This window comes from Eupeodes corollae, chromosome 2 (assembly GCF_945859685.1).
Source record: "Eupeodes corollae chromosome 2, idEupCoro1.1, whole genome shotgun sequence".
NCBI classification, from domain to species: domain Eukaryota; kingdom Metazoa; phylum Arthropoda; class Insecta; order Diptera; family Syrphidae; genus Eupeodes; species Eupeodes corollae.
This window is the reverse complement of record NC_079148.1, coordinates 68,032,066-68,050,631: the sequence shown is the minus strand read 5'-3', so window position 1 is coordinate 68,050,631 and position 18,566 is coordinate 68,032,066. Positions and strand designations below refer to the sequence as shown.

Sequence of the window (18,566 nt, the reverse complement as noted above, 5' to 3'; positions counted from 1 at the left end):
ATAAAGCGGTGACACTTTCAAAATGCCCGCCCCATAGACCTAACGCTATTAGCAACGCTTCCTGCAACCTCTTGACAATTTTAGCCACCTACAACGCCAATTTTTCTAGTAAATTGTTATAGTGTCATACATACATAGATATTCATGGGCAGGTTCCGAAGACATAAGTGACTTGGAAAAAATTGCCTTTAAATTAAGGCAACTTATTGGAAAGTTGCGTGGATAATTAGTCAAGACAAATCTTCCGTACCAAAAACACTCTATATTAAGATACATATAAATCCTCGGTAGACATCTTGGTTTGCCTACAAGCTAAACCGGAAATTATCTTTACTAGAGTGTTTTTGTTCCATACTATAAAGCATTTCTACATATGTCAAGATATGAGGTGATCATGTTTTGCCATTTAAATAAAAGCTGGACTTAATTAATCTGTGATTTATTTATTTTACTGCCCAATTCCATTTAATGTTTTGTGTAAGTGTACTTTGAGAAATTGAAAAAGAAATAACTAATATTTCTTTACCATACAAAAAATATAACTCATCATAATAGACTTACAGTCAGTCACGAAAGTCTGCACACACCCTTGAAAAATGCAAAATCATCAATAAAAGGCAACATTTCAGTGATATTTTTTATTATTTAGAATATTTACAGCTTAACAACTAAAATAGAATAAAAAGATTTAATTTTTTTCAACAATTCACCTAAAATAACAAAAAAAAAAACAAAAAAAACATCTCACGAAAGTCTACATACATCTGCTTTTTAGCCGTTCTCTAAAAACAAACCGATATTTTTTTGCATCAAAGGAATTTTTTTGCAATTATACATAAATCAGTTTTGCCTTGACTTCTATAACGATCATACATACTTTCATTTGAAATAAATTTTGTGAAAATGTCCACGCGAAAAGAAATACCGGTCGAAATACGAACTCTGATCGTAAAACTTAACAAAGAGAAAAAAAGTTACGGTGAAATTGCTAAATAAAAGTCGAGCAATAGTTCAGACCATAATTAAAAATTATAGAGATAGAGGTCACGTTTTAAATAATCCTCGTTCTGGACGCCCAAAAAAACTCAGTAGTCGCGACATCCGAAGTGTCATTAAAAAAGTCACCAGAAATCCCCGTGTAAGTGTCCCAAAATTAGCGGAAGATATTGCGAAAACATAAGGAAAGACAATTCATCCAGAAGCCGTGCGCAGACTGTTAAGATCTCAGGGATTTCATGGAAGAGTTCCACGAAGAAAACACTTGATAAGCGAAGTAGACGGACGAAAACTTTTGGAATTCGCAAGCATGCGCATAACGGATGGCCATAGTTTCTGCAAAACGGTACTTTTCACGGACGAAAGTAAGTTTAACATCTTCGGATGCGATGGCAATTGAAAAGTGGAAATGGAAGAAATGGGCGAAGAACGTGGATCGTCACCAATATCTGGATATTTTGCGAGGTAATTTGATTTTATTTTAATAAATAGATATGATTTAAAATCATGAAAAATGAATTTAAAATAAACCAGCATGGTGTTCAAAAAATTCATTTTTCATGATTTTAAATCATATTTATTAAATTAAACGGTGTTCAGGAAATAACAATTCGACTGTTAACAGTCAAAAACTTCATCTTCAAAGATTTTATTGTTTGGAAAATGGGAAACAATTCTCTGCATAGAGTCCAACAGGAGTGGACGGAATTTATTGAATCTTGAATTACTATCCGAACGTGGACCATATACCAATAAAAAAATATATAATAAAAGGATGAAACAGGTCCGGAAAAACAGATAGAAGACATAAAATCGTTGGTCCATACTTTGACCGTATTAGAACAGCAAAATGTTTCTAGGCCTGGTGCCTGATTATGAGGTTCGCGGTGGATCGTTTTCAATTCGACCTTTCAAATTCGACTCGCATTGTATTTCCTTTATTAATGAACTCGAGGCAATGCGAAAAAAGTTCTCCTATATTCCAGTGATTTGACAGCTTTCCGAATATTTTTTTTTGTTTTGATTAAAATTTGCGTTGATTTATTTAATAAACTATATTAAAATTAAAAAATGAATCAATTATGGTGTATATTTATTCTGAAAGGGAGGAATTTAAGGAATCCTCAAGATTACAGGTGTCCAGGAGACAACTATAAGAAGCAAATCTTTTCCTCAATTCTCAATTAATCTATACACTTTGTCTTAATAGAATTATCAAACTATTTTGACTTTCGAAGGAAGCTTTTGTCTTTATTTTGCAAGAGATCAGTTAGGAATTCAAGGATCAGAACAACAACGGCATTTATTCAATTTTAACCTTGCTACTCTGAGATTTCTTGCTTAGGGATCCTACCAAAAAGGAGTTGGTCAAGACGTACTCCTTGGAATGGCACAACCAACAGTCTCAATCGTTTTGTCTGAAACTCTTAAAAATCATGAGAGAAAGTTGAACCCAAAAATGATAAATTTTAAAATGAACAGGAATAGCTAGAAGCAAAAACAGCATTCTATGAATATAGTGGTTTTTGTTTGCTTGTTTTTATCGTTCCTTGAATGAATTTTAAAATTTTATATTTTATTCTGGATAAATTATAAGAAAATTAAAATAAAGCTATCTAACATTTTGTATTATATAAAAAAAGCTATCGGATCAACTCGCCAACAAACATTATGACATTTCAAATTCGCCTTCGAATTCGTTAATTGGTCGAATTCAAAACGAAGAAGGCGAAAACGAAAGCAATGACTGAAAAATGGCAAACTCGCTAGCAAAACGATTCGCCGGGAACCTCATAATTAGGCCCCAGGGCCTTTGAAATTTCAGGTTCCCTTGTAATGGTAGCAGGGTTGTTGCGGATGTACAAATTTTGACATCCGTGGAAGCGGATGCGGATTTTTTGAGACTCACATCCGCGGATGCGGATTTAATAATTTATTAAATAAAAACAATTTTAAGTCCGTAAATAAAGGAAAATTTTATTGATTATCTTTGCGTTTAATAATTAAATTTAAAAATGGGTGAGTTATATTTAATAAAAAGCAAGATTGCAGCCTTCTCAGACTGTAATCTGTTTCTTAGTGGATCGTATATTAATCCAGCTTCACTAAATAGTTGTTCGCTGGGAACACTGGCTGGTGGAGGTGATAAATACCTCAGTGCAACTTTGGCGAGCCTTTTAAAGTCTGTTTGATGGACTTTCCACCAATCAAGTGGATTATTATCCAATTCTAGTCTTTTTTAATTTCGGTAACACGCTTACTCCCTTCGAAGAAGTGCTTCGGGACTAGCGTTATCAGATTCTCCTTCACCTTCGTCTTCAGTTGGTGAATCTAGCATCATTGCCATATCGCTTCTGAAGAAAGCCTTGTTACTTAAACCAGACGTTCCTGGTTCCGAATGTAAAGTCTCATCCATTCTCTTCTTTTTTGTGTTGTTTGCATTTGGTGACAACGTAGGAGAACTGGTGCTTAATGGATCATTTATCATCTTTAGATTTACATCTTTTATTCTCTCCTCGGTGATGGGTTTGAAAAATGTATGCTTATAGCCAGGGTCTAAGTATGTTGAAATCGCATACAAACCGTTGTCTTGCAAATATGAAAATGAGTTTTTAAATTTAAGGGTCCCAGCCGAATGGTACCAGTGGCCGATGGTTTTGATAAGTATTTATCAAGTTTTTCTTAAGCATTTGAACTATAGGAATCACAGATGACATAAGTGCCTGAGAGCTGCTCATTTCACGAGTAGCTTATTCAAAAGGTTGGAGTAGTTCAAGGCAGCTTTAAATTATGTTCCGCTCTTCTGGCCAAATTGGTGCTTCTGGAATGTGCTATTCCAGCGTGTCACACAATCCTGGACTTCTTTAAGATGTGGTTGATTAATTCTGTCCTAAATTTTGTCTAGCTGTTTTTGAACAATAGTTGAATGGTTGAAATGGGTTGAAATTTTCTTTAATTTTAGCTTAAAGTCTTTTATATTTTCTTGCGATTGTAAACCATGTCGAATTAGAATTTGCATCTTGTGAACAGTGCAACCTAAACGAGTCAATGATGCTAGTCACATACCTCTTTCCATATTGGAGCCCTCGTCTCCTATAATACAGTGCACTTTTTCCTTCAAAATATTCCATTCGGTAAGCATTGTGTTAAATTTGTCTGCAATTATGTCACCTGTATGGCGATCCTCAAATGTCTCGCATTTTAATACGATTGATGTTCGTTCAAAGTTTTCTGATACTCCGTGGCAAGTTAAGCTTAGCAAGGAAACACTTGAGATGCGATCTGTCCAAATATCAGAAGTAAAAGACACGTAGTCATATTCTTCAAGCAAATCTTTGACTTTAGCAGCAACTTTTCCGTACAGTTCATTGCAAATAAAAACAGTAAAAAAAGTTTCGTCCTCTAAAATTATATTTGGGTGCTAGTTCTTGTATAAGATGGCGAAATCCAAGTCCTTCTATAAAGTTAAATGGTAAATTCTGAAGCACTATCATTGCTCCAATCAGCTTGTCAATTTTATATGAGTTGCTGCTGCTAATATCCCATTTTTTCCCTTTTGCAAAGATTTCTCTAAAGAAAGTTGTTTCTTTGCTTCTTTGGATCTTGTCAGGATCATTTTCATTTAAATTAAAATAGATCCAGATGCTGCTTTTTGTTGGTGGCGGCATTTATGTTCTGTATCCGCATCACTTTTTCACTTAATATATAAAAATAAACTGTGTCCTCTGGCCACTTAGCAACAGCTTTTATATCCTCCAATCTGTGACCATTGCATATGACTTGTTGTTGCTTTTGTCGTCGCCTACTTGGGACCGAGATTTTTGAATTTAAAATGTTTACTAAAGGTAAAAGGGTCGTTTTTATTGATCACATGCCGTGCTGTTGTTTTTTTCGAATTTGAAAAAAAGCGTTAAAAAACATACGCATCCGCAACAAACTCCGCATCAGTTAATGCGAATGCGGATGAAGGAATTATTGCGGATGCGGCTGCGAATATTCGCAACATCCCTAATGTTTAATGTTGATTTCAAGAACTTCATTGTAAGATTTCGATGTATATCCTCCTTCGGATAGAAATTTTATATAAAATACTAAAATGTAGTTACTCAGTTCAAAGAAGAAACATACACAATTTACCATCAGTTACAGTTTGTTTTATTAATTTTAAGATATTTTTCTATTTGATGTATATATATTATATATTTAATTAATAATAAATTAAAAGTAGGTAGGTACTGGTACATACTATGAAAACAAAAAACGAAGACTATATCAAAACAGAATAATAACTCGAATAGAATGAGATTTTTGATTCATTTTCTTGTATATGAATTTGTTACATTTTTTTGTTTAAATAGAATACACACATTTTATTCATTAAGTTCAAGTCATTGTTATTTAAAAAATCGTTGAAATTGGAAATTACATTTTTTTATTTTTCGTTTTTTTTTTTTTTTAAATGGTTAGTTTTTGAGTTTAAATTAAAATATTTACAAAACCAAATAAATTTATTTCAAATATGGATTTATATATTTTTTTCTTTTAAAAATTTTTCATTTTTCTCAAAGACCAAAGATAGATACAAGATAGCACAGACATTATTTTGTTTATCCAACGAACATGTTTATGTGTAAAATGATGGGTTATTATGGCGGGCGGGCGGGCTGTTGGTAGGTCGACTTAAGATGAATGTTAGTTGCTTATATATTTGTTTAATAATAAATTAATTGAGGATTATTTTGCAAATAACACCAACAAATGATTGTGTACACGTTAAACATTTATTTTATATTAAAAAATGGCTTGAAAAGAATTTAGTTTTTTTTTGTGTTTGTTTGTTTTACATATTTTGTTTTTTGTTAATTTTATTATAACATTACTTAATTAAGTGGATTTTCACTATTGCTTATAAAAGTTTAAAAAAGAAACAGAAGAAATTTGAAAAAAGAAATCAAAATCTTCTATAAAAAAATAGAAAAACCTTAGAATTAATTTGGTCAGATTTTGAATTTATCTAAGCAAAGCCAAAAATATTACATACATATACCGTCCAATGGTCGTTATTTTTAAATGCACTTTTATCCATTCATAAATTCGAAACAAATTATTATTTGTTATCTAATTAATAACAAATAATATCTAACTGTCAATATAGAGACTCATTCGATGAAAACCGATCATAGGACGGCGCTTAGGGTTTTATTTGTATTAAAAAGATTTCTTGAATATTTTTTTCTGTTGGGAAAAATTAAAAAGAAAATTGGAAATTGTTGTTTAGTTTTTTGTTTAAACAACTTAAAGCATTAACAAACAACAATAAAATTTCATTTGCTTTAGTTTTTTTGTTTTTAATATTAAATTTGTCCCTTGTTTCAATAAATTTAAGTTTAATTAATTATTCAGTTTGTTTGTTTTGTTTTTTAATTGTAGATTCTCTATTTCTTTATTATTCATATTTATAATTAAACTTGAATTGTTTGTTTTTATTTTAATTTAACTCTGTTCTATATAAGGTATTTGTATTTTAATATGTTTTTTCTTTTAGGAATATTTGTTTTGTATTTGTTTTTTCTTTTCTTTATTCACGTATTGTAAAGTTGCGCAATTTTTCTTTTTATGAAAAAACCAATAAGCATTTTATTTTATTAACTGAAATTTACAAAATAAATCAAATTATAAAGTTAAATTTGTAGAAAAGAATTTATTTTCAAAAAAAATTAATTTTAAAGGTTGTTGATTCCAATTGGGGATAGATAAACCTGTTTTGTCTTCTTTCTGAAATAAGCTTCTTTGATTAGAAAGTTCTTTGTTAATTGAATTACTGATGGTGCTGATTAGCTTCGTAAGTGAGTTAAGACTGGAAATTTTAATGAAATACTAAATACTTACCAGAAATCAATATTTCACTTCTGCAGTTTTCAAACTGGCATAGAAAACATAAGAGTTTTCTCTTTGTTTTTTGTAGTTATAGACTTCTTAATTAGAAGTGTTTTTTTTACACTGTTTTATAATTTAATTGTTAAATTTTCCCCTGAGGAAGGCAGCAACCCCTGCCGAAACGTCGGGAAAAGCTAATGTAACAACCTTGTTTCATATCAACGATCAAAGTGACCAAAAAAGCCGAAGGAAAACCTAATTTTCCCAATACATATAAGAAAACTGCGAAATTCAGGCACACAAGCAATTTTAAATCTTTTCTTTTTGTGTCATATAACTAATTTAGGGAATATTCGTACTTCCTTACAAGTCCCTGCTTTCAAAAAAAACTGGTTGGTTGCAATATAGAGTTAGGTATGTCGATTTGTCCTAGATATATTATGAGATTTTATATTTAACACAGTTTCCGTTGTACCCCAAGTATATCCGGGGTAACATAAACTGTGTATAGACAATACAAATTGTCTGTCAAAGTAATTTTCTTGAAGTTTCCATTGGATTGCTTCGAGGAAAAAATCATTAATATTTGTAATTTTGTGTTTAATCCTATTTGGCGATGGAAAAAAAGTACAGACAGGCAAAAAAAGATGTTATTTTTTCATTTATAAGATTCAAACTAAAAGAGACGGATCTCATTTCTTCAAGCTATTATTTTTCATACAGTTTAATCGAATTGGACCGTATTTTTGCAAACTCCGGTCAGTTGAGTGTGCGCACTCGTAAACAAGTTTTTACCTAAGCTAATTGGTAATTGAAAAACCGATCAAACCATTAGACAATTAAAAAGATGTAGTATTATCTCCAAAAGTCGTATCAAGTACATTTTTAAGGGTGTAAAGTTATTATATAGGGTTATCCATTTTGCGGTTTCAAAAGTAGAGTGCTGGAAGTTGACATCTATCAAACGAAGCTGTTAAACAAATATTTTTCAGTTGAAAGTCACACATTTACGGAATTGGATCGCTAATACAAAAATGGTGATTCTGCCACAGCCACATATCGTGCCTTAAGAGGAGATTATGGTTTTCAAAATCGTTCAACTACGCAAGCAATTGCAAAATTGTAAAGAAATTTTAAGAGACTGGATTGGTTTAAGATAATGTAAGCTCGAGCGTTTTGCTCGTACCAATGAAAATATCAAAATATCGCAGCTGTAAGTGAAAGGGGTGCCAAAGACGAATGTGTCGATTCCTTGTCGTTCTCAGGAATTAGGACTGTCTTACGGCTCATTATGGCGTATTTTGCATTTGGATCTACACCTATATCCATATAAAGTCAAGCTCACACAACAACTGAAGCCAGCTGACTGACTATTCACAACTTCGTCTATCGTAGATACGTCGAATGGGTGCTTGAACAACAGCCGATGGACAGCATTTGGTCTAACATTGTAATTGGGCCTTACTTCTTCGAAAACGACGATGGAACGACGGTCACCTTGAATTCGGAGCGTTGTGGTGTTACTGCTATTGAAGAATACGGCTTGAAGAATATGTGGTTTCAACAAGACAGTGACGCATGCAACACAACTTGAGCGAATATGGATTTATTGCAATACATTTCCTGGCCGCGTAATTGCTCGTCGTGGCGATATCATCTGGCTACCAAGATCATGTGATTTGACACCGCTGGACTTTTTTTGAGGGGCTAAGTAACAGACCCTGTTTAAGGAGATAAACCTTTAACTCCTAAGCACTTAAAAACCAACCTTTGTCAAGTTATGGCTGAGATACCGCCCAATATGTATTAAAAAGTGGTCGAAATTTACCTTAAAGGAATCTATGCTTGCAACAATTCGCGTGGTGGTCATTTAAATGCTGTAGGTTATCGGGAATTTCTTTTCCCACGGATTTGTTCCTATATTCGAAAAATTGGTATCCGGAATTTTTGAAATTGGGATAAAATTCCTATGAAAAAATACCTATCGGCAACTTTTTTTTATGGGAAAATCTTGTCTTTCTCCATTAATATTTCCCCGGTATTTAGTTGTCGGAATTGAATGCGGAGCAAACGATGTAAGCAATTCTCAACAAAATAATAATGAAAATATTAATACAAATTTATCTTTTTAAGGTCGAATTCAACAAATACTGTCCAAATTCACGTTTTAATTAGTTTTATGGAAACAAAACACGAGATGGTTTCACAACAAATCTGTCTAAGGAAGAAGTATCAACATTTTGGAAAGAAGTAGGAAAAAGAACTTAACAGTTTGGGCCCACCAACAAAATCTATCTCTGAATGGAAAAAAGTAGGTGATAAGTTGATAACCATGATTTTTTTTCTTAAAAAAAAATTATTGAAGGTATATCTTGATAAAAAATAGTACGCGAGGAAGAAAATGTCTGAAAACAAAAGAGAAGAAAGTAACCGGTGGAGGCCCAAACAAGGAGTATAAATTTAGTGCGTTGGAGGAAACGTTTAAACGAATTTGTTCTTCGAAGAATCGGTGGAAGAATGCCCAGGCGCTTTAACTTTTGTTCTCCCAGCTGAACATTGAAAACAGAACTTCAACTCCTCGTCCTACAAAAAGTCAGAAAAAAGCATAACTTGTAACGTCGCTTTGGAACGAGAAATTTAAATCCAAAAAGAACGCTGCAATAAGGTTGAAGAGGCAGTTAAGGCTATGAAGCGACACCAAAAATAAATGGAATACAATTTCAAGAAAACAAAAAGATCCAATGACAAAATTAGTGAGTTTCAGAAGATGTTGAATGAAACCTCAAAGCACAACTTTGAAATGGAAGCGATGAGAAAGGAAGTTAAAGCAAAGCTCGAGTTCCATTTAATTGTTATTTTTTGCATTTTTAATTAAGGATTAGGTCTAAAACGAAAACAAACAAGTTTTTTCACTAAGAACCGATTGTCATCCTGATAACCCTGTATAATACAGATTCGCACGAAGCATGCGTTTCTCCAGGCAATAAAAACTGATAAAAACTGTTTTATCTGTTTTAATTTGTCTCTAAAAGTTTTCAATGTTGATACGGGTTTGTAATTATTAAATTTTAATGATATTGAAGACTGATCCGGATTAATAATAAACAAATTTTTTAATAGGTGTTTCCAATGCAATAAAAAAAATCGTATCTAAATTTTCAAATAAAACGGATCGAAAATGAATATTCTTTTCTACAAAGCAAAAAATAAATAAAACTAAAAACAAAACTAAATCAACACTAAGCGAAGCAATAAGTTCTCCAATTTAGGTACTCTTTTAAATGTTTGCTTTTAAATTAGCGGCTATTAGAAATTTAAATTCTGTTTTCTATTTAAATATCACCTCCGACAAAAGACGGTATTTTTCCAATGTTTTTATTTTCCATGTTCCATAATAATTTCTGTCTTGTTTGTTATCTGTTTTGTATTTTTGTTTTGTGTTTTGTTTTGTTCTCTTGAGTTGAAAAAGCTATAAAAAATAGTTCTCATAGTTCAATACATTTAATTGTTTAATTTATTATTATTATTATTTTGTTTTCTATATTTTCATAATCTTTTCATTGATTCTAATATTTTTTGTTTTTTTAAATACAATAATTGAATTTGTAATCTCTAGAAATCTTAACTACATTATTTTGTTTTTTTTTTTTGTTTTAATTTTATTTTTTGTTTTTAATTAAAATTTGATTTCTATTTTGTTGTTTTGTTTGTTTTATAATTATAATTATAATATAATAATAATAATATGCTTAAGAAAACTTAGAGTATATTTATAAAAAGAATAAAATAAAGACAAAAACTGATTTTTTTAAATAGAACATTCTTTAAAAAAAATTCTCTACAATGTTAATACAAACATCTTGCTCTGTTTTGTTTTGTTTGTTTGTTATGTTTATTATAAGAAATATACAAGAAGGGATTTGTTTTTGTTGCGGGTTAGGGTGGTGGTTGTGGTAGTTTGTTTGTTTATTTAAATTTAATTATGTTTTTTAATTAATTCGCAGAAAGTTGTCAAATCTGGCGTCAATACGGCGTTTGAAAAACAAAAAATCCTTCCTCCAGGACGGTTACGTATTCACGGCATGTGTTTGTGGTCTGTGTGTTAGTTCGTCATATACAAAACTTTTTGTTTAATTTTTTTTTATTGTTTAGAAATCACAGGGTTCTAGTATGCTATTTCTACTATGAAGCAGATCATCATCATTATTAATCACACCAGCACAGACCATGACACAGTCGTCCTTTTCATTCCATACAAAAAAGAAATGATTCGGCAGAAACATTACGTCCTGCGGTTGAATTTAAGCTTCATACATTTCAGGAGGTGTATTATGGATTATTATTTTTGTTTCATTATTATTTATTATTATAAACATTTATAGGGTTCTATTGTATTAAATTAAATCGGAATCATCGTCTCGATCGTCGAAGCCTTCAAGATCTACAGATTGTAACATTCCACGGGATAAGGCGTACTCTATGAGAGCCAAATGACAAAACACATATTGGTCTGGCATTTGTATCGAGTAGGCTCGTTGTGAACGGATTTTTTCGACAGTGCCTCTAATATCAGCTGTGCCAACATCCTCTAAGCGCGATATGCATATATCTAAGGTTATAAATGTACCTGGAAAAATAATTTGTTTAATTTTTGTTCACACATTTTTCTTTCTTTAAATATTATTACCAGTTCGTCCGATTCCAGCACTACAATGCACAACTATGGGAGGGCCACGTGGATGTCCAGCCCATGTGTCGCCTAATGATTTCACCATTTGAGCCTGTTTATCGCGGACCTTTTGTAAGAAATTTAACATTGCTAACGCCGAACTTGGAACACCATAATCTGGCCAGCTTGTAAACTGCCAATGTGAGACATTCCTTATTTCTTCAGTCTAAAAAGGATATTGATTAGATTTGAATTCAATATGCTTACAGAATTTTAACTTACCTTAAAATTTTTGATTTCTAATGAGGCTACTGTATAATCTTCATTAGATTCTATACTAATTGTTCGCACATGGAAGTGTCCAAATTCAGAGGAACTTTCTTCAGCTGGTTCCCAATATTGACCGCATTTTACTCTACCCCTTTCTAACACTCGTGTTGTCATAACTATAACTAAACAATGCTGCTCCCAAATCATTCGCCAAAAATCATGGGATGTCTTTGGTAATGGACCTGTAAAATAAAAAATGAAAATTAACATTTTTATAAAAAATTTTATAGCTTATTATTATTATTTTTAAACTACCTACAAATGAATATAAAATATATGTGGATATTATATAGACGACGAAACGCAACAGGGAGCGAAGTGCTTTTACGTAGATGTAGAATCTAGATTAATACCACGATATTAAAGCGAATAGCACAACCTCATTTTCAGTTATCATACTTTTCTTTTCAAGGAGGTTTATCTGGGGCACTTATAATAGAAGAGGTTTATCGATTTATTTACGAAAAAAAACATAATGTGTGTACCTACATATGTAGGTATGAACATATGCACAAATGTGAAATAGGTTTTCTTGATTGCAATTACAACTTTTTGTTTACTCTTTTAGTGACATCTATTTTTATGTTTTTGTTAGGTTGAACAAAATGTTTTACTAAGATAACAAATTGTTGTTTTTTTTGCTCTTAATTTTAATGATTTATTTTAAGATAATAACCTTGAGTTTACATTTTCGGAATTCTAAGTATTTTAATTAATTTAAGTAAAAAAAAATTAAATAATTAAGTAAGGTTACATTAACATTTATTTAACAATCATGAGTAAGAGCTGGCGACCGACAAAGTCAAGTCATTTGCGGTTTTTTCTAAGGTATATCAAAAGATGGGTCTCGGGATGTAGACAAAAAAACGAACACCAAGTCTGTCTATCTATTCCCTTGACGCAGATGATAAAAATTCGAATCAAAGATGTGAAAAAAGTCTGCCGGAAGCATTTAATACTTTACATGTAGATAGATCTTGGTCAGCTTATAGCCAAATCGTAAGGAAGAGAATATTAGACTGTACCAAATTGGCGCCAGAAGAGTTTAAAGGTGTTGGAAAAGAAGTCATTTACAAAACATTTCGTCTACCGAAATTAGTTTCATGTCTGAAATGGAGTGTTTGAGCTTTAATTTATTTGAATGAAGATTAGCAAGGTATACCCTCACAGGTATGACCAGCAAAAGAAAAAAAACGATATGAGGTTAGGTACAAATTATAAGCCACCAGATTCATCGGTTAAGGAGAGAAGACCACCGAATTTTTAGAAAGAAAAAGATAGCACATGAGAACGGTGCGATCGAGGATAATGGTTAACTCTTTCAGCCATGGATTTAATACTACTTTATAAAAGTAATACACATATTTTTTACTTAAAAAAAGTTTTATTATTTACAAAAACAAATACAAATTTGGAAATTCAACAAACTGTTTTTGAGAAATTAATAAATTCAATATTCAATTCAATAAATAAACATAAATAAGAATGAAAAAGGTAATTTCAATAATAAAAGGACTACATATTTTGTATGAAAATCCGAGAAACATTTTTTGTCTTTTGCGGATACAAAGCGGGACTTTACACATCTTCATGAATTGGACCGTTGTGGTTGGTGCAAATTGCTTTCTGTCCCTAAATTGTTCGGAACTGATCGCTTGTGGCGTTTTATGGAGACAGGCACTAGGAAGGAAGACCCAGTGCCTGTCCAAAAAGTGGAAAAATTTCGATGCCACCATTTGTGGGACTTCCTGTCGACGGCATATGTGCTTCTTAGTTATTCATATTTATCCACATAGTTCATTTAATTGTTATATTGCATCACGGAGTCAGGACATGACACAAGTCAACATTGCGTTCTCTACGACATACAACACTTGTTTTTGTCGAGTCTAAATAGTTGGATAGAACTAAAAACGATCTTTTATCTCTCCATTTTATAAAGGGTGTCCCAAAATTAACGCAAGATTTGAATTAAATAGAAAACGCAGTTTTCAGTCTTTTGATAGTTATATTTTTATTGACTCGTAAAGTACATAAGATAGGGTTATGTATGGAATAACACATCGGACAAATGGCCTCCACGGCTTTGCATGCACATGCGCACTCTTTTGTTGAAATTTTCCATGACCATTCTGCATAAATGTGGCTGAATTTCGTTGATGCAGCGTTGAATCTGCTCCTTTAATGCACGGGTGGTTGTGGGCTTGTTGACATAGACTTGTGATTTCAAATAACCCCATAAAAAGAAGTATACTGGTGTTAAATCACACGATCTAGGAGGCCAATTTTGATCACCGAAACGAGAGAGTACACGACCTGGAAATGTCTCATGCAGTAATTGAACTGTTTCACAGGCTGTATGACATGTGGCACCGTCTTGTTGAAACCACATATTGGACACATCAATATCATCCAATTTTGCCAGAAAGAACTGTGTAATCATGTCGCGATATCGAAACACCAGTAACAGTCACTGCTTGACCAGCATCATTTTCAAAAAAATATGGCCCAATTATGCCTCCAGCCCAAAATCCACACCATACAGTCACGCGTTGTGGATGCATTTGTTTTTCGACAATCACATGTGGGTTCTCCGAACCCCAAATGCGGCAATTTTGGCGATTGACAAAGCCATCAAGATGAAAATGTGCTCCATCGCTTAGGATGATTTTGCTCGAAAATTCAGGGTCCATTTGTTGATGTTCAATAATCCATTCAACGAACTCTCTTCTCTGTTCATGGCTCTGTCCACGCTCTATTTTTAATAACCCTATACTGTTAGCTGTCAAATAGCTTTTTTTTCAGGATTGCCAACACTTCACTGCACAAATGGCGGCAAATTCAAATCTTGCGTTAATTTTGGGACACCCTTTAGCTGCGGCATTCGTATAGCTTACCCTATAATCAATTGCACAGTTCCACACGCTAATATATTGTCTTTCAGTAAGTCTACCTGTAGGGCGTAGCTTTTAAAATAATTATCTATTATTCTTCGATTCTAAATTTTCGCCAAACTTTCGAACCACCTTGCCGCCGAGATCAGTCTGAACTATGTTTCCTATTTATTTTTCCGGTGTATATTGCAAAAACTAAACAATATCGAGAGTCCGCACACTTCATCCAAACCTCATATCCTCGCTTAGTTGGCTTTTTTGGCATATACTGCTTTAGAACGTTGCGCCCTTTGAATTTGATCATACTTTCATCAATAGCAATGTTTTTTGAGGAGTAAAAGTTTTGATCAAAAATTCGTTTCAGAATGTCTAACATTGGCTTTACTTTATAGAGTTTGCCAAAACTAGCATTGGTTCTATTAGGCAAACTATCGTTGAAGGTTGATAGGTATGTCACCAAGCACCAGCATAGCTAGAGGCCCATAATTGCAACGTCTTCTAGGTCTTAACTACAAACACTTTCATCATCTGATGGAATATCTTCAAGAACAAAGTCAGCCATATCACCTTCATTCGGAACACGTGGCATTTTGTAAATGTAACATTCAATTCCGTTGAAGACATTATTGAAATAAAACCTACTAAAGTCACAGTGGTCAGTTAACTAACCACCATTCTACTCTTGTTTTTTTTTTTTATAAAAAACGAATTATTTGAAATTTAGTGTTATTATAAATCAATCAAATAAACACTAAATTAGAAAAAAACACTAAAATCATAACATCAGAAGCACTCTTACCTTTTTTACAGATTTTTAAAACTTAACATTGACAAAAATGACACTGAACATGTTTTGTAAAAAACCTTACAGCTCATATGGTGCGTTTCATTTGCAGAGATTCCGCAACATACAACGAAAACATACCAAAGAACACATCAAAATTAGAATTTTACCGTTAGGTGAGATTGAAATATATTTTAAATACCCGCAAATAGGTGGTTAGTAAATTAACCACCCGACCTGAAAGACAAAGAAGCGTTAGATCGGTCAAGCTTTTAACAGACTTAGAAAAATAGAAAATAGATTTATTCGGGCGTTGAGCTTGAGCTTGCGATATTTAAGATCCAAGGCGAGCATAAAGCTTGAGGTAACATTTCGAATTGCATCATAAGAGTCCATTGTTTCATGGTTTTTGATAAACCTTTCCTGCAAACAGGAAAATAGAAATATCCAAGTTGAACCGTAGTCGCTGATGAGAATTTGGAAGGACCACTCCTGCGGAATGTATAACGGAAACGAAGAACCAAATTTCGCTGTTAGAACTTATGATCAATTCAAATTCACGACTCAGACGAAGTAAGGATTACGATATTAAATCTGGAGTCTAAAAAAACCTGGATCAAAGCGACTGAAGATGATTTGATTAGAAGCATGCAACAACTTATCTGTAAAATAAGGTCAGAAGAAACCATTCCAGAAAAATTGAACCTCAGTATTATTTACCGATTTTGAAAAAAAAGAACCTATTAACAGCACTATCTTTAGAGGAATCAGTCTCCACAACATTGCATACAAATTCTTTTTTGTCACAATTTATGATAGTCTGAAAACCTTTCGAAAACAACCATTTGGGTCATATTCAGTGGGGCTTTGAACTGAAAAAGTTCACAGTCGATCAAATATTCCTATTATTTGAAACAACTTTACTGAACTTTTTGATGTCAAAAAAGACTTGACATCATGTTATTTTTTAACTTCGTTCTTGAAAGAACAGTGCAGAGCTCCGATCTCAACACCAGAAGCACTTTCTTCCAAAATTCTGTTAAATTACTCGGATATGCTGACGATATCGACATAATTGGAAAAATGAATGGCATCTCCCATTCAAACATCAATAGATAGTCTTGAGGAACGCTCGAGCCATTAAATCCTCTCAAACAACAAGATTTTTGTTAAATCGTAGGGAAACTAGACTATTATATATACTTAAATTGATTTTTTATATTTTTTTAAATTTTATTTTTAAAACTGTGTTTGTTAACTTTCTTAAATTAAATAAATAGAAATAAAATAATAATACTAACCTTGAGTTGAAATATACGCATTTTTCTGCTTATAACCATCCACAAAGTTGGCATTTATGTAATCTGACAAATCTTCTGTGTCTTGTGATAACACCACTCTGCTATGATCGTAGCACAGGACATCTGTGTAACGATTTTTTGTCAGGTTATTTCGCATCCTTAAAATATAGAAAAAAATACATTTTAGTAAAAAATAATCAAAGACAAAATAGATTAAAACTTACTTTGCATGAATAAATGTGCCTTCAGGCGCTCGACTCCTGATATCAGCATATTCCTTGAACAAACCCTGTCTACCACGTTCTTTTACCATTTGAACGATCTGTTCAATTGTTTTTGGATCTCCCTCTGCCCCGGCCAGACTGTCGTCATCACTGAACCCAGACGAAGCACTACTTGGTGGATTCTCCGACCAGAACTCGCTTAATGGTGCCGTTGTGTCGGGGAGATTATTATCGTTTGTTTCGGCAACAACTGCGCCGTCAATCACCCCTTGATCTCCGCTCCCGACAAAATCTGTTGATACTGGTGTTGTTGTTGCTGTTGTTATTGTTGTATTGTTTGTAGTTATTATTGTTCCTGTTTGTAGATTATTGCTAGATGGTTGGTGCCCAATATTGGCCAGAAGCTCGTCTTCACGATTCGTCATCGATTTGTAGCAATGAAGTAACCATGTGGAGTGATCTATTTCTAGAGTTCCGCCTAAGTATCTGGGCAGGGCTTGACGAGGCACATGCAAACTCAATGTTGGCACTGACACCGTAAAAACACGTTCTCTTAATTTTTCACGTACAAACAGCCTTAGAATCTTAAAGGGTGCCTTGAACCACAATGGTGCTGTTACAATTAGGACCTTCTTCAATCGCGCAGGATATCCACCCTAAAAATATACAATTAAAAACAAAAAATAAGTATTAATTAGGAATTCTGTATAAATGGAGATAGAGAGCTTAATTTTATGGAAAGTATTTCCAATTATAAAGTGTTTGTAGGAGACGACAAAAGTTTTAATTTAATCTCTTGTTCCTAGAAGCTACATACAACATTCTGTACAAACAACAATAATACAAAAATATTAAATTGCTTTTCCAAGAAAAAATCCAAGCCCCGAAAGAACTTTTTCCCACTAGCTAAAGCTAAATCAATATAATTTTTCAGTGTGGGCTTTGCATGCGAAAGGCATTGCCTCGATTAAAGTGTTGAGATAGATGTGTCATATAATTATAGATCTTTTATTATACTATTTTGAATTTTATACATAAAGTGTTTAATTTAGCAATTATGGGAAAATATTTTATTTTTTGATTGAAAGTGAGGAAACACGAACGAAACGGACTTTTGTCTATGAAGAGGCAAGTTGGCATGCAACTATGTTGATTTAGTAGAAAAATCATTTAACAAGTTGGCAATGGCACGTTTTTTGAAAACAGCAATTAGAGTTACATGTAATATAAATTAATTGAAATTTTTCATTTAATAATGTTTGAAAACACAAATCTCAAATCGATTTGAAAGGAAAACGAACATCGAATTCATGTTTTATTTTTTTTATTGACTGAAAAATAAATTAAGATCTGAACAATCTTATGGCTTTTTTGATTGAAAAACTAAAAAACAATGGTTGCGTTCAATCTCAGATACATAGATAGGGTACCCGGATACCTTTTTGTTAGTGTTTTATGTGCAAGAAAACAACTGATACAAAGAAGATAGCT

General features: G+C 32.7%; 1 protein-coding gene across 5 annotated transcripts in view; it reads right to left on the bottom strand.

Moving 5' to 3' along the window:
- Positions 1 to 9,961: 9,961 nt before the first annotated feature.
- The window catches only part of LOC129946014 (tyrosine-protein phosphatase non-receptor type 9), a 187,626-nt gene continuing 179,021 nt past the window's right edge, over positions 9,962 to 18,566 (bottom strand). For all 5 annotated transcript variants that reach the window (XM_056056022.1, XM_056056023.1, XM_056056020.1 and 2 more), the window contains 5 exons: positions 17,076 to 17,731; positions 16,852 to 17,009; positions 11,825 to 12,054; positions 11,561 to 11,768; positions 9,962 to 11,500 (listed from right to left, as the gene is read on the bottom strand). In XM_056056022.1, the coding sequence (XP_055911997.1) occupies positions 11,268 to 11,500; positions 11,561 to 11,768; positions 11,825 to 12,054; positions 16,852 to 17,009; positions 17,076 to 17,731 (1,485 nt within the window). In that variant the 3' untranslated portion in view covers positions 9,962 to 11,267. The remainder of the gene's footprint in view (positions 11,501 to 11,560; positions 11,769 to 11,824; positions 12,055 to 16,851; positions 17,010 to 17,075; positions 17,732 to 18,566) is intronic.